The sequence below is a fragment of the Myzus persicae genome, unplaced genomic scaffold, assembly GCF_001856785.1.
Source record: "Myzus persicae strain clone G006 unplaced genomic scaffold, MPER_G0061.0, whole genome shotgun sequence".
Classification (NCBI taxonomy): domain Eukaryota; kingdom Metazoa; phylum Arthropoda; class Insecta; order Hemiptera; family Aphididae; genus Myzus; species Myzus persicae.
Window position 1 is genome coordinate 656837 of NW_019104322.1, and position 17340 is coordinate 674176.

Here is a 17340-nt window from a genome sequence, read left to right on the forward strand (position 1 = left end):
GGGTTTTTTTATACGTAGGTTCGAGAATTGGATTGGGTGGATTGTGTTTGGCCTAAACATTTAAAAGAGAGTCAAACAGAATCAACAAATGTCATAGATGATATGATGTATCCGAAAGTTCAAAAGTATTGTTTGATGTCTGTTAAAGGCTGTTATACTGATTTTCATATTGATTTTGGTGGCACATCCGTTTGGTATCATATACTTAAAGGAAGCAAGGTAAACATTTTCAATTTTTTATTTATCAAATAAATGATTAATTATTATTAATTTTAGGTTTTTTGGTTAATACCACCAACCGAACAAAACATAAAACTGTATGAACAATGGATACTATCTGGTAAACAAGGTGACATATTTTTTGGAGATACAGTTGAACAATGTGGACGAGTATCATTGAATGCTGGGGATACATTCTTCATACCTACTGGTTGGATTCATGCCGTTTATACTCCCAAAGACTCATTAGTATTCGGAGGCAATTTTTTGCACTCTTTTGGTATTGAAAAACAGCTTCGTGTTGCAGAAGTAGAAGAATCCACCAAGGTTAGTACATCAAAATGTGTACTAATTTATTGAGACTAATAAAAAATATTTTTAGGTACCTCAAAAGTTTAGATATCCATTTTTTACTGAAATGCTTTGGTATGTTCTGGAGCGTTATGTGTATTGTGATTTAGGTAAATCTCATCTTTCAGAAGGTGTTGAGACTTCACCTTCACCAGTTGAGCATATACATTTCACTAAACAGGTAAAATACCGAAATGCAAAGATAATAACAAACAGATTTTAATGGCTGCTTTTAATATTCGTCCAGGAGCTTCATGGCATAAAAGCAATAGTAAAATATCTGCATATTTTGCCTCCAAATAAAAAAAATGTTCCTCCTCTGATCAAAGATGCTATTGAGTTGATAAGAAATGTGGCGATTGTGATAAATAAACATAAGAATGATATACCTGAATATGCTATAAGTGGAAAGCCGATTCTTAAAATTCAAGGAGACAAGGTATAATATTAATAATAATAACTATTAATACGAAAGTTGAAAGAAGAAAATGTTAATTAAAATTTTGTTGCCATATAATATTATAACAATGCTTTTTATTTTTTTCAGGAAAGGGAAAGGAGGTTTTACAAGACAGCTGGTGATATGAACGCCAAAGTAAAAATTTCACGAAAAACAGCTTCTGGCACAGGAGGGCCCAGAAGAAGACGCACAAGATGTAAAAAATGTGAAGCTTGTAAACAAGCAGATTGTGGAGAATGTTCATTTTGCAGAGACATGGTTAAGTTTGGTGGACCTGGTCGTGCTAAACAAACTTGTGTGATGCGTCAATGCTTGCAGGTACTATATTAAATAAAATAATATTATTAATATTCAGGATCTGAATCTAGTACTTTTTAATGTTATAGCCCATGTTACCAATAACTGCTGCTTGCGGAATTTGTTCATTAGACGGCTGGGGTCAACAAATTATTATTCCTATACAGAAAGCCGCCAAAGATACTCCTAGTCAACTTATGGAGTGTAGTGTGTGCTTTGAAATTGTACATCCTGATTGCTTATTAAAACAAGTAAAAACATAATAATTATTACAACTACTTTTCAGAATTCAGATTATTAACTAAAATTATAAATTGCATTCTTTTCAGCCTATATATACTAATAATGGTACTTATAATGAAGATCTACCTAATAGCTGGGAGTGTCCCAAATGTTGTAAAGAAGGGAAGGAAAGCAAGGTAAGTAAAATTATAGAATTTAATTTTAATTACATTGTAATTGATTTCAAATTTGTGAATATTTTAAAATTTTTAATACATTTTTTCTGTTGTAGCCTCGTCATTTTCGTGCTAGACAAAAATCGTCAGATATCCGTAGAACTTCTGTCAGTAGCAACGACACTAATCCGCAAAAACGTTTTAAAGTAAGCAGAAATGATCATTTTTAAATTTAGAATTATTTTACTCATATAGAAAACAATTAATTTTAGGATGAAGAAGAATACAGTGATACAAATTCTGAAAGTGATGCAGACAACGTTTCTAATAAAAGACTGAAAATTGAGAAAAAAGAAAACTTATCCACAGAACGATCACCACCTTTGCCATCAACGGTAAATATATTTTTCTCCATTCACTATAATACACAGCTTTTTAAATATATTTTTTATTAGCAGATCATACATTGTTACTGTATATTGGTATTGCATTTTTTTTTTTTTAGTTAAGAAAGCATGTTCTTTTAACAAATAAAACTAATGTAATATAAATTATAAGTTAAATAAAATATCTTAACAAAACTGGTAAAAACCTAACAATATGTAATATACAAATTTGTAAATAAAATATCTTCTATATTAATGTGATTTAATATGAATTAAATGTATTATTAGTTTTAAAATGAGATATTAAAATTAATTTTTTAAGTAATACATAAATAAATATAATAACGTCATTAAATTTTGTTTAAAAAAAAATACATTTTAGATAAAATTATGGATACTACTACCTTGATTGGAAATAAAATGGTATGATGATAAATGCTAATAATAAAAATGATAATAGTCTTGTAAGTTCACCTACAACTCAATGCTACCTATCAAAATCTATTGCATGCTTGTGTGCTACCTATCAAAATCTATTGCATGCTTGTGTGCTACCTAGTACCTACCAATCATTTTTAAGGTCATTTTTGTTGATGCAATATACTTTTTAATGCTGATAATATATACTGCAATATATTATTTGGTATTATCAAATTATTACAATTCCTATTTTGTTAGGTATATTGTTTGTAGGTCATGACCAAAAACTTCTAAGATATATTTTTTAAATGTTTTAACTTTTAACTGAATGCCACCTATTTAACTAATCCTCTTAGATATGAAATATTTATCTTATGTTTTTTTTACCAAACTTAATGTAATATCTAAAAACAAAATTATTTTGGATTACACAATTATTAGTCTTAAAATAAAATACTATGTCAAAATGACTTTTCATTTTTTTTATTACAATGTTAAATTGTTAAAAAAAATTGTTACATTTTAAATAAAAGTTAGTTTAGGTTGGTATAAACAGTTTTACTAACTTTTACAATTGTACAAAACACATTATACTCAAATATTTTTATAATTTTCATGAAATTGGTATTAGTTAGTAAATTATTGATTTCTGTAGCGGAACTAAGGATGCCTACCTATCTAACCACATTTTAATCAACTGTGCTATAGATATAACAATGAACAGTAAACACATTATGAACAAAAGATATAATATTATTAATATTTTGAATTATTTCCCTCCTGATGTAATATTATATTATTTGACTTTCAACCTGAGTAAATAAATGTTATTAAACTGGTGCACGTAATTTTTACTAAAATATTTTGTTCTTCTATTTACACTACAAGGCTAGAGTTTTACTTACCAACTGGTGTTCATCTGGCTGTGCAGATATTTAAAATAACGCTTCAATAATTTCACCATTGGTAGACACTCCTTCAAAATTGTTGTGTTGTTTTATAAACTAGTAGTTTTCACTGCTTGTGTGTGTTGTAATATTAAATGGATACTGACCAGGTATAAATAAAATATTGTATGATTTTTTTTTAGTTTTTTATTGCTTAAACTTTTTTATGAGTTAATTAATTGTCATTTTGTTTGAAACATTATTATTTTAATCTTAATTTTATATTGATTTATTTATTTATTCCAAATATTCCTCTAATTATTTATACAATTAATTGTGCAGTTTATTTTAATTTTAAATTCTGTGCAAAACAAAGCATCTACTTGTTTTCAAAGATATATTTTATGTATTAACATTATTAATGATTCTGATAAAATACGATTATCATAAGCAGTCTGTATTTAGACATATCTTGGTTTATAAAATAAGATTCTTGATTCTATGTGTTCAATAGTGCATAAAAGTAGAGACAAGCAGATTTACAAAAGTAAGGTGAAATAATATATCCTAATTAGTTTCAGTTATTTTAGTAATTAAAATAATCATTCTACAATTTTACAAAATTAATTTGTCACTATAGAATTTTGAAAATAAATTACATAATTAAACTCTTATTACCTGGAAATTTAATCTCAAGTCCAGAAATATTGTAGTATATAATCTTGTGTTATGATTTTGTATTTGGCGTTTACTAATATTTGACTTCTTATTTCAAATAACATATCATTTAGTATAATCACTGTTACATTCATTCATTAATTACTATGTTTAAGTCATTAACATCAATTATTTTTGAGTTCCTTAAAAGTTAAAACCATATAAACCGTACTCTGCTCGGAATATTATTTCAATTGTGATTGGTCATCATCATTGTTCTTAAACTTACAATATTAACTCTACACTATCGTCCACCAAATTAAGTTAAAAAGCATTTCTATATGTAACACGTGTCCTGATTTTTTTATGAACACTGGTGATTACATGGTTAACAATTATTGTAATCCTATACTTGTGATTTTATGTACTCTAAATTCAAACTATGTATTTTTTGTGTTTACTATTTACATTACCATGGCCCAGTTTTTCCATTTAATAGTATTTAAATTGTTCACATTTTATAGTTATTAATTTATTTAATTTAGGAATCTTTGAATTTTTTTAAGTTATATGAGCTTATGAATTACATTTATATAAACATATATATATATTCAGCATATTTTTTGGAAATGCTAATTAATTTTATTGTTTCCTTTAAAATGTTATATGATGTTTATTCTTCCTTTAATTATTGACTAATACATTTTAAAATAATATAAACCATTTTCGTCGTTTTCACCTTTATTAATGTTATATTTTATCACCAAAACGTCTTGTGCATGATTAACAATAGCTTGGTTTCTTGAATGTGTGTTTTCTACTATTCAGTTTGGTTATAATATAATATAATATAATGTAATTTCATTAATACACAACAAGAGGAAAACAAAATTACTGTCTATTTAATATATTTTAACTTAATTTTTTGTCATGCTATTGAACTATTTTATGCCTTATCCATTTTGGATCGTTAACGGGTTTTAATATGAACTTATGCACTAGCAAAATTGTGCACGACATTATTACATTTTCAATTTAAGTCGTTGGAAGAGGACGAATATTACAAGTAAGTCAGAAAGCTCGCGCGAACTATCACTTATGATTTATGATTAAACGAGATATTGCGCGGTAATGGTTATCAAGTTTGGTGCGTAAAATCGATCAAAATCGTGCTTTTTTTTAACGAGCGTTTGGTGTATAAAGTTCAAATGCCATACTTACAGGAGGTATTGTTGTACGTTGACTTGTGTTATGAATTTTGTGTTTTTTTTCGCGTTCGTTATAAAATCGTTTAATTTATTGAAAATCTAAGTTTTTCGAAACGATTTTAAGGACGTGTAGTCGTCGCGTGTTTTCTAAATTAAAAAAAAATAACTGTCTTCGTTGTGTTTATTTTCTTCCCTATCGATATTTGACTAGACGTATCTATTATCAGACTTCTGTCACAACCGCCACTACTACCACCACCACGTACCGCGCGTAGAGTTTGCCGAGTCGTCGTTATAATAATATATATAATATAATATACAAACCGCTTTTGAATTTTCGGATTTCGAATTTTAACGAGTTCACTATATAGTCAATTTTTTTTAAAGTAAACACAATATTTCGTTTGATATTTTTTTATAGAGATGGATGGAAGAGCATTCTATGAAAATGTTAAATCGTTCTGTCAAAGTCGAGGAGGCCCACATGTCAACGTACAACAACACCACCACCACCACAACCACAACCACAACCACCAACATAACCGCCACTTCCACGCCCGCCGCCACCGTCGTCGCCACCCCGTCAATTGCGGAGCCGCCGCCAACTCCACCGCCACAGGCGTCGCGCAAGATCGATTTACGCAAGCAGCTGGCCAGCCAACTGTCTGGCGGCTCGGGCAAACACTGCAATGTGCTTAAGAAACAGTCTTATGTGTCGAAACCGGTCAAAAGTGGCGGCCATAAGTCTCAGTCTGGCGGACAGAAGTCTCAGGTCGGCGGGCAGTCTCAAGGCGGCGGGAACGTAAACGGCTACCAGCAGCACAACAATAACCATCACAATCACCACAACAACAGCAACAGTAACCACTGCGGGGACGCGGCGTGCATGCTGCCGGTGTTCGAGTACCTGACGCCCGCCGAGCTGGCAAAGTGCGCGTTGGTGTGCCGCGCCTGGTCCACGATGTCCATGGACCCGTCGCTGTGGCGCAAGCTGGACGTGACCGGCAAGCGGCTGACAGCGTCGTGTTTGGCTGGCGTGGTGAAGCGGCAACCCGAGGTGCTTCTGATGGACTGGACGGCAATCGCCAAGCGGCAGCTAGAGTGGATGATCGCCAAGCTGACACGACTCAAGGTTCTGTCGCTGCAGGGCTGCTCGTGGAGCGGTGTGACTGCGCTACGGAGCAGCAGTGTGGTGCCGCCGTCGTTGACCGAGCTCGATCTGAGTTACGTGACCGGCATGACGGACGCTTCGCTCCGCGACGTACTGTCACCGCCGTCCGACTCGCGGTCGTCGTCCAACGACAACACCAACCGGGCCCGGTTCCGGAACCTGCGCACACTGAAACTGGCCGGCGTGGACATTGGCGACGTGTCGCTCCGGTACGTGGTACAGTACGCGCCCAGCCTGGTCGAGCTGGACTTGTCGCAGAACTACCGGATCACTGACGCCGGGATCGCGCAGCTCACTACACCCGTCGGCAGTGCCGTGTCCACGCTCGAAGTGCTCGACCTGTCCGGTTGCGTGGCCGTCACTGACGCTTCGCTCGACCACCTGCACAAGTGCACTGCCCTCCGCCGGTTGGACTTGAAACAGACGCCCAAGATCACTTTGGTGGCCATCAACAAGTTCCTCGTGGCCAACGATCGGTTCTCGGCCACCGATACCCGACTGCTGATCAGGTCGCCCACACCTCCGTCGCCGACCACGTCGACCGGAAGACGCGATTCGACGGGCAGCAGTAGTTAAGAGTGCCGCGCGCAGGAGTTGTAGTGCGTCCGTCGATTTAGTCGTTACAATATTATTGTTAAGTGCGGATGTCGCGTCAACAGTGTGCGACCGTCGGAACCATCGCCGAGCGACAACTACGACAACGACGGACGAACGCTCCGGCATTAGTAGCAGTAATAATGTATAATTGTATATTTTTTACAGCGAGTTTTTTCTAATAATTATATATTATGTTGTCATTTTTTTTTCTTCCCAACACGCGAAAATGGGAAATTCATTTTGTTTTCCGTATGATATATATAAATGTATTCATGGTTTATTATTTTTTTTTTATTCCGGTATAGTATTACTCGGGTTGTACACGGACCCGGTCGTGCCGAGGTGTTTGGCCTGCCAAACTCGCGGTCGACCGGTCACGGGTTTGTAAGGAATTTTTTTTTACTTGGCTTACGTAATGGCTACGTATAGTATGTAAATACGACGTTTGTCGTCGAAAGACAATCTCTTCACGGGTTCATGCTCAGTTCATTTACAATATTATTCTACTTCCGACTAACGTAGACCTTTGGAATTTGTATTTTTTTTTCTACGTTCATCTAAACGTCATCACAATTTTACTTAATTATTATTTTTATTATTTATAAACCATAAAATTTGAAAAAAAAAAGACTGAAGTTTTGTTTGTATTACCGTTAGTTTTATAAGTATTATATTATATTATGCAATCAAACTCGTGTTGCGACTGTGTCCATGAAGGACACTAGTGAACCGACGGATGCAAGTTGGTTAAAAAACTAAGCAAAATTTATCAATATTCGACACTTTTTTAACGCCGTGTAACAGAGTGATGTTAGGTGTGTTTTTTTTTTGTATTTAAATTATAAAATTATCGGACTGTGTTTATTATTATTTTTTTTTTTGTATTATTGTATTATGAATAAACTATCCATGTGTATGAAATTTACTCGACATTTTTTTCTGTCCGTTCTCGTTTAATTACTTGTCTAAATATCGTTTGAAATAACTCTTAATCACGTTCTCCTACATCAATTCAAATACAGTCTTAAATCGTCCCTATATCCTACCATTAAACAGAACTCGCGTTAGGTAAATGCCTTATTTCTGTATTGGCTAGCACATAAATCTATTATATACGTAATTGGTGGTGGTTGTGTATAATATGTACATATATATATATATTAATGATTTAAAATTATTTCTCGTAGCATTTGCTCCAACCGTCAAACACGTGACTCCTAAATATAATATAGTCATGACACTGGATTTAGGAGTGTCCTTATATTTACAACTATAAACTCATCATTCTGATAAATTGATATCCTTAAACCGTGATCTCGGCGAAAACTATATTCGTAGTATAACTCGTAGGTTTTGAAGAGGGAAAAGGAATAGATAGAGTGAGCTTGGTGGCGTTGCGTTTCCATCGAAATTGATTATCAAATACTATTTTGGAATTAGAGAAGTCCGACTATCCGTTGATTGTGAATTGCCGCCGAATTATAGCTGAGAACTTTTTTAACTTTCGTCCAAAGTACGGTTTGGGGATACATGACGGTGGACGTTATCGATTCGTCTTTTCGTTGTCTGTACAAACGGCCAGTGAAATATCGACCAGAAAACGTTGGTTAGCTGTAATTAACACAATGTGTTTTTCTATTCTAAATATTCGGAATTAATTGGTCGCCAGTGTCTACGTGAAATGTTATGTTATGCTATATGAATTCGCGTTAAAAATGTATTTATAGACGTTATTGCGTTTTTTTTTATCCGATTTCCATTTATGCATTGGGGCGTAATGATGTATATCCCAAATAATGTATAAAAATATGTATCATCTTTCCCTCCCCTAATCAGTGTGAGTTAAACGTCAGTATAATAGTATAGTATACTTTGTACATGATCAATAGTGCCAAAAATGTAAAAAACAAATATAAGTTTCGCTGATATTTATATTTTATAATATATTAAGTACCCACCCGTATGAAAAATATTAAAAAACAATTATTGTTATTAAAATTTAAACGAAGTCCTGTATCAATAATCGTCACTACTAATTATTAGCTATTAAGATATACAATTATTAGAAATAATACATTTATGTAATCCACATGATTTATTTTATGATTAATTAATAAATCCTATGAAATATGATTCTTTAAAAATCAATCTAATATAGGTAAAATTATAAATAATGTCAATTTATAGTACCTAACATCATGACCCGAACATAGATTTGTGATTTTATACGATACTATTCATTTATTTCTTATCTCGTCTTTGGGCTTTTATCAACCACTGATGCATTTATACACCTTATATATTTATAGGTTTACCATTTCAGTATCAAGCTATATATTGTGTGCTACCTATACCTCTATTACAATGTAAAATATAAATTACATGGCACGTAATTTCTAAAGACATAATATATCTATCGTGAACAATTTATTAATTGTGTATTGTGCATGAATTTGACTAATATTTTGTGGCGGACTTGAACGTTTTTTTTTTTTAAGTAAACCCGATTACTTGCGGAATGCGCGGCGGTGGTGTTTAATATTATATCATGATAATAACGTCTGCAGATAATCTCCTAATCCGCGTTGGTGTCGTGTACGGTATTTATTGTTTTGTATTAACAATGCTCACACGCAATATGCTCGGTGATGTTAATTACACATTCTGTTTGTTGTCGAAATGCATTTGGACGGCGCGTATACATATATATATATATATATATATATAGAAGACAGTTAATCAACCCGATAAAGTCCGTCGCCCCGGTGACGGACGTCCGAACCAAAAAAATCGTGTCGCAGTGTTAGTTGTACGAGCGTGTTTTCGTTTTCTAGGAACCACCGCAGTCGTCTTCCTGCAAAACCGAACGGCAACAAGTGCCGGCCACCGTCGAACCCCCCTGCAGCACCGACAAGTCCGATTTCGAGAACAAAACGCCTCATAAAAAATTCGTAAGTCACCTCGCCGCCGAGCCAATATTATTAATATAATAATATACGACGATACCGTGTGTGTGTGTGTGTGTGTGTGTGTGTTTTGTTTGTATGTGTGCCGTCGTGCTAAATAATAATTCGGTTTTTTATGGTTGTTTTTTTTTTGCGCGCGCGCGCGATGCAGAGACGGAATCTGACGGAAGAGAGGAAACCCGCGAAATCCTCCGAACCCGGCACGAGCACCGGCAACCAGTCACCCATGGTGGCCACGGCCGCTGTGGCGCCGCCATCCCCGGAAGTGAAGTCGTCCGACGGCGACGGGTCGAAACAGACCGCCACCAAACGGCCGGCCGAGGTGAGTGTGTGGCTATGTAGACGACGACGCAGTGTGATCAATCCGACGGTGATATAAATAATATATGCTATCATTGAGTTTTGAGTATATATGTCTAGAAATTCGCTCGCTCAAAATCGCAGCGAATTGTTTGCACCGTAGTATCAGTGGCGCAACCGGAACTGTTTCGGTCCATATACTTGTCGTTCGAACGCGGAGAATTCGATTAATGAAAAAAATCTGCCTCATGCGTACCGGTAACAAATGCGATCCAGGGGGGGGGTCCGGACCCGGGACTCCCTCTCTAGCCGCCGGTTGTGCCACTGTATCGTTGACATGGTTCATCATCTCTGTTGGGGGTTAATTTGGGATAATTTTACACCTGTGGTCTGGACCACAGATATATTATATTACTTGAGATAGCGAACTCCTGTTATCAAGTGTTTCAAAGATCGAGACTGACAAAGTCGCCATTTTCTCGGGTAGCAAAATATAATAATATGTTAGGATGTTATGTGTTATTATATGTTAAGAACGGTTACGAGCAGTAAGCCGTTTTTTTTATAGCTCTTTTTTTGTGGAGGCTTTAAAAGCGATTGACTTTTTTAATTGTTATCTCCGTATAGAGAGTACCGAGTTCGTATGTCGCTTGTACCGTTGCCAAAATACGGCTACATCTGGTCAGGTCTAATTTTTTCTAAACAATTTTGTTTCTGTTAGTAACTTTGAATTTTTAATAAATATCGTATTACAAGACACGAGCTATCAGGTAATTTATTGAAAATACTGTTATTAATCTCGCAGGTAATTTTGAACTCTTAAAAGAGAACTTACTTCTTAACTTGTTATTTATACCTAGAACTATATTTAAAGTAGGTCATAATAGGTTTGAGAACAAAATTGCTTAGATGATAGTTAAACCATAAATTCAATTTTGTGTCATTGATTTGTAAACAATATTTTAACGTATTTAACGTACATTATAGGTACTGCAGCTAAATTAAAAGATATAATACTTAGGAAACTCAATAAATGAAATAAACTATGTTGTTGATTAAAATTTTATAGGCCTACTAAGATAGGAATATATAGATTGAATATAAATAAGATTATGTGAATACAAAGTATCAGTTTAATAAACGTAAATACACACTTTCATAGCAGTTTCATATAACACACCTAATTGTTGTTTTCGTGGAGATTTTGTTCGTTCCACAAACTTAGAGTATTTGAGTATAATATATGTGTTTAAGTCAATAAATATTTTTAATTTTCTTGATTTAGGTATTCGTAAATTAAATTACATTTAGTAATAACAATAATAATGAAAATATGAAATAATGTTTTTTTTACATGTAAATAAGTAGTTTCATTTCTAAATTATTATTTATATATACAAATAATGTTTTCTGTAAATTCAATATAATATTAATAAACTTATGAATACTGAGAAATAATTATTATATAATTAAATATTATAAAGTGCTTAAACGAAATTAAAATTATTAATATAAATAATCATTTTATATGCAATGTATAGTTAATACAGGTGTTGATAAGCGTGCGTCTGCCCAATATTTGTGGTTTGGAATGTTTGGACCAACGAATTTCTAGTACATTATTTTACAATATACCGTCCACGGTGTCCGCGGAAATAGGGTACACTTTATCACTCATTTCCATGCAAATCATGTTCAATTCTGTATGCCGGACATTAACTTGACTAAGGATTATACATTTCTATGACTTATAATTTTTTTAACTGATGTATTTTGCCCACTTTTTTAAAGTAGTAGTCCCTATTTTGAATACCATTTTTGGATTGATCGTTTTTTTCAAGTAATCCTGTAGAAGGAAAAAATACCTACAGTAAAAAAAAAAAAAAAATACATGTATCAAATTAATTTGTTTATTTTTTTAAAATCATACCTAACTTCAATTTTGCCAATTCGGGGTTTAGAATACAAGTTGATGGACCAAAATCACTCGACAAAAAAACGATCGATACGAAAATGATATCCAAATTAGGGGTTGCCATTATAAAAAAACGAAGTTGTGATGCGCGTGCGTAAAATACACGAATTGATAGAAATTGTAAGCGTAGACATTTATGATCCATTAGTCTAGTCGAATGCCCCGCAAACGGAATTCAAAACGATTTACAGGGCGACGAGTGTTCACCGTTACCGCGGGCACCACGTGGTATATGCTCAATGGTACTATTTATAATTGCCAATACGCGTCGGGAAATCGAAAATCCCGAGCCGAGCTAATTCAATGTGCGCGCTTTTCCGTTTTCAGCCGGCCGAGATGAACGTGATGGAAGCGTTCGACCGGAGCACCACCGTAAAACGGTCGTCGTCGCCGGTGGCGGCGGCGGCGGCGGCGCTCATCAAGATGGAGGCGGCCGAACGGCCTTTCGAGTCGGCCAACACGGTGGCCGACTCGGGCGTGATCGTCAAGCGGGAAAAGCTGTCGCCCATACGCATAGTGAGTATAGTAGTACCCCGCTTGTCCAGTGGCCGCTGCAAATAGTCGTCAATCGATGTGATGAAATTACGGTTAACCGTCTTGGTTCGTTCGCAGTCCGAGTACATACCCGACACGAAGGCGGCGGCTGCGGAACAACCGATCAACGGCGGTCCGGTGTCGGGCAGCGTCAAGATCGAGGAGGAGATCCGGACCAACGAGCCGATCGCCAACAACGCGGACGTGCCGATCGACGAGATACTGTCCAACTCGAAAAAGAGCAATCACATGCCCAAGTACGTGATTCGACCGGTGCCCAAGTTGGACACGGAGGAGGCGGACAAGGAGCCGCGGAGGCGGTGTTCCACGCTGGTGCACGTGTTCAAGTTCCTGTCGGCCGAAGACCTGAAGCACTGTTCGCTGGTGTGCAAAGACTGGTACACGGCCACCATCAGCCCAGTACTCTGGAACCGCATGGATCTCACCGAGACCGTCATCACCCCGAAACTGATCAAGTGTGAGTATAATGACGCATGACCGCCGAGTTATCATCACCATCGTAAATCGTAGTATTTCTTTGTTCGATTATTTTTATTTTTAAGATAGTTTTATCATCAGACACACTATGCCGATTTCACAATTTTCCCCTTAGATCACAAACCGAGTGTATATTCAACACTCCTCTTCGGCCATTTTCATTTCATCTACATATAACAACCGCGGTGTTCCTTTTTATGCAATATGGATTACTTCAAGATAGTATTGTAGCATTAAGATCTAAAATGATTATTTTTCTGATAATAATATGGTTTTACTATTGATCGTGTTCTTTTGTGATCATTGGCTGTTATGCGTGTGACGTGTACGCTAGACACCAATACATTTTTTTTTTTATATAAAATACAAAAAATGTAAAAATGTGACTATGGGAATAATAAGCACGCGACATTCATGTGTTGTTTAATAATAACCTTATATTATATTTTATTTTACTCCGAAATAGTTTATTAGGACATAGTTATAAATAAATTACTAACTTCCTAATGATTCCGAATAATTTAAAATCAAAATATATACCTATCAGAAATTAAAAAATAATAAACAATTAACATTTATTAAAAAGAATAAACAATCATTGAATTGGTTTTACAATAAAATTGCTCTATTTCTAAAAACCAATAATTTGTTTACACATAACAATTTATTTTTATGAGTTTAGAAAAAATTAATCTGCAGCCCTAATAAAAATTTTTATTTTATACCTATGTACCTAATCATTTAATTATTTATCCATTAATTACTATTCATAGTTAGTTTTTTTTTAAATTAAATTTATTATTAAATTTATATTTATATTCCATTTTGGCGGCGCCGCGAAAGCAGATCACGCGGCGTCGTCGGTTAAAACGGAAAAAAAAATTCCATTTTATAATATTCTTAGAAATAAATAATTTTTTTACAACCTAACCTAATCTAGAATATAGATGATTAGATTTGTAATATTTTTTTTGTTTTATCTCCCAATACAATATACATAATTATATCCGTTTAAACTTTTGGAACTAACCTACCATATATATCGACAAAATCTAATTTTTAGTTAATTTGCAAGTTGCAATAGTTATTGAATATTATATTGCATAGGTACCTGTCTCTTCAAAAACAAATAATTAAGTACCTATTTTTGTACTAGTTTTGTATTAAAAAAAACCCCCCTTTTATATGAATATAGGTACTAACTACTTATAGGTATATTTTAATTTTGAAAATAACATTTTCAAATGCAATATTTTTGACAAAAATGATTAAACCTTCTATAGTAATATCATAGGTTGACCGTCTTCGCTCAAAATCGGTTTTCGTCTATATAGGTGATGATTTTATATCATTGAGTTTAAATTTAACACATCCGTTGCAGTGACTCCGCGGGCCACCTAATCTAATGTATAGTAATCCTTTATTAGTGGGTCTCGACATCGTAAAATGAAACTACTGACTAAATTTCATACTGATAGCTTCAGTGATTACAACTATACTCTGTTCAAAATAAGAACGCAACTCGTTCGTTCATCTCCCACCACGCGACTAAACCTTTAGCGCTGGAATAGTGGTGGGAATGCGCGAGAATATTATGTGTACATAGTATAACAGTGTGTAGGTGATGATGAATCAGGACAAGTCTTTTTATATGACGTGTAGCCATTTATTATTCATCAAGATTATAAAACTGCATAAATAGTGTTATAATATTATGATTTTATCGTCGATTTCCTCTATTTCCTTCCTAATGATTTTCGTACTCTTTTTCAGATGTCATGGTCAGACAGCCCAAGGTGCTGATTCTGGATTGGTGCAAGATCACCAAAGAACAACTATCGTGGCTGCTTGTTCGATTGCCTCAGAGCAAGGCGCTGTCGCTGCAGGGCTGCCCTTGGCCTACGGTGTCGTGCCTTCGATCGTGCGTGTGTCCGATGCTGACGTCGCTGAACTTGAGCTTCGTGCCCACCATGGACGACACGGCCCTGCAGCACATCCTGTCACCGCCGCTGGACCACCGACCCGGGCTGCTCGACTTGGCCTGTCGGCTTTCCAATCTTAAGTCGCTGAAACTGGCTGGCAGCAACGTCACGGACGCGGGCATCCAGATCATTGTCCGGGTGCTGCCCAAGCTGTCCCACCTCGATCTGTCGCAGTGCTACCCGATCACTGACAAGGGCGTGGAGTTGTTGACCCAGATGAGTGGGCTGTCCACGTTGCAACTGTCCGGCTGCACGGGTATCAGCGAGCAGTCGTTGAAGATCCTCGGCAAGTACAAGAGCCTCACATACCTAGACCTCAGGCACACCAAGCTCTCCAAGTCGTCCATCAACAAGTTTGTGTCCAGCCGGGAGGGTTTCAAGGCCTTCGACACGAAGCTCATCGTAAAGGTCGAAAAGTCCTGATACAGGCTTGACGCTCCCGAACATTTGGTCTTCGGATTCTAACCGCATATCATAATTTCGGCGGCGGCGCGCAGCGGTGCATGTACATATTGATAATTATGTATATGTCTACAGTGTACATATATTTATTAGACATTATATTATTATAAAGAAATAAGTTATTTTGTAAACAGTGTTACGCGTACAGTATTAGTAAGAGAAAGAAATATCGTATACCTTTTTTTCCACATAAGCCTGTGTTTGTATTCTTAAATAATGATTATATTATATTATGTGTTAACTCGATCTGTTTGATTGATGACTAGATCGTGGTTGTTGCTATATAGAATAGAGTATTAACGACAGTCATTCATGCGGACACGAGTATTTCCAGGATTTTTTTTGTTTTTTAAACTTATGTAGTGTAGAAAAAAATTAAAAACTCAAAGTTTTCGCACTTGTAAGTTATTGTCATACATATTATGTTATGTTTATATTGTAAGTGCCTAATATTGTTCTTATACATATTATTTATCATACTTCTCGTCTAAGCATTACTAACTATTATTATTTATTGTATAGTTAACGAGTATGTGAGTTGGATACCTATTGTGAACATGTTTTATTTTTTTATACGAATAATTTTTCCTTTTGTTTAATTTTTTTTAACATTTTATTATACATATTATAATCAACACAAGAGTAAATAATAATAAATACGAAGAGTGAAGAATACCGACTTTTTATTTTTTGGTTCATGTTTTCTGATGCACCCGTGGAGTTGACAACCCCGCCCGCTGCAAGTAACCCCCTCGGGGTGACCAACTATTATTATAATACGATGACGAAGCGGATTTTTCACTGAAAAGGTGCCGTGGTTATGTATGTAATATGTATACTACAGTAGAACTTAGTAGAAAAATCTGTTTTTACTCCAAATCAACGTTAAGTACTGTTGGTAGTTATATACATATTCCCAAACGATATGTAGAAAAGAACTTCGGAAAAAACGGCGGTTCGATCAATGTTTTGTGACGTTATTTTACTATCGTTCAAAATATGATGTTAAACTATTTAGTTTATATTCTGAGCATTGGATTGGGGCCCAGAAACTTACCGACCTCAATCATTTTACCGTCCCATTTAACTTGGACAATTTGACAATTGTCCATGTACATTTAGGCACTTACAATTTGGGGGTTTTCTGAGACAGTGGAGCAGTGTGAAGTTGCCTCTACCGAACCAAAATCCGATCTGTAGTGTACACTTTACAGGTCCGGTAAGCCATGGTTTATTCCAGAACCATTAATCGGACGTTTAAGCAACACCCAGTTTTATTTACAGAACTGTTAACGGTTAGGTAAGTCGCTACAAGACGTGGACTTGAATGCACCTTTTAAATGTTGCTCGCCGTCGTCGTTGACGTTTAGTCATTGGACCGCGGTTACCGGCATAGACTTATTATACTGCTCGACCAGACTTTTGGGTCTTCGGGGTAGGGGATGGTTGTCGTCTGTATCACCACCGCCAAGAAGCCACCGTGAAGGCGGATTTTCACGTTCGCGTTATACCTTTTGCAGTTATTGGTCGGTTAGGTCAGGTTACCACACGATTGACCACGTTACCGCGTTG

General features: G+C 35.4%; 1 protein-coding gene across 4 annotated transcripts in view; it reads left to right on the top strand.

The window, feature by feature from the left end:
• LOC111041155 (jmjC domain-containing histone demethylation protein 1) overlaps window positions 1-16161 on the top strand; it is a 34860-nt gene extending 18699 nt beyond the window's left edge. For 2 of the 4 annotated variants that reach the window (XM_022325351.1, XM_022325350.1), the window contains exons 5-18: window positions 19-219; window positions 277-546; window positions 602-751; window positions 818-1009; window positions 1118-1348; window positions 1417-1578; window positions 1657-1746; window positions 1842-1931; window positions 1998-2120; window positions 9886-10002; window positions 10169-10339; window positions 12620-12808; window positions 12905-13304; window positions 15098-16161. In XM_022325351.1, coding sequence (XP_022181043.1) covers window positions 19-219; window positions 277-546; window positions 602-751; window positions 818-1009; window positions 1118-1348; window positions 1417-1578; window positions 1657-1746; window positions 1842-1931; window positions 1998-2120; window positions 9886-10002; window positions 10169-10339; window positions 12620-12808; window positions 12905-13304; window positions 15098-15729 — 3018 coding nt within the window. In that variant the 3' untranslated portion in view covers window positions 15730-16161. Of the gene's footprint in view, window positions 1-18; window positions 220-276; window positions 547-601; window positions 752-817; window positions 1010-1117; window positions 1349-1416; window positions 1579-1656; window positions 1747-1841; window positions 1932-1997; window positions 2121-5704; window positions 8721-9885; window positions 10003-10168; window positions 10340-12619; window positions 12809-12904; window positions 13305-15097 lie in introns of those variants that run through there. The other 2 variants (XM_022325354.1, XM_022325353.1) reach the window with 2 other exon arrangements.
• The last annotated feature ends 1179 nt before the right edge of the window (window positions 16162-17340 follow it).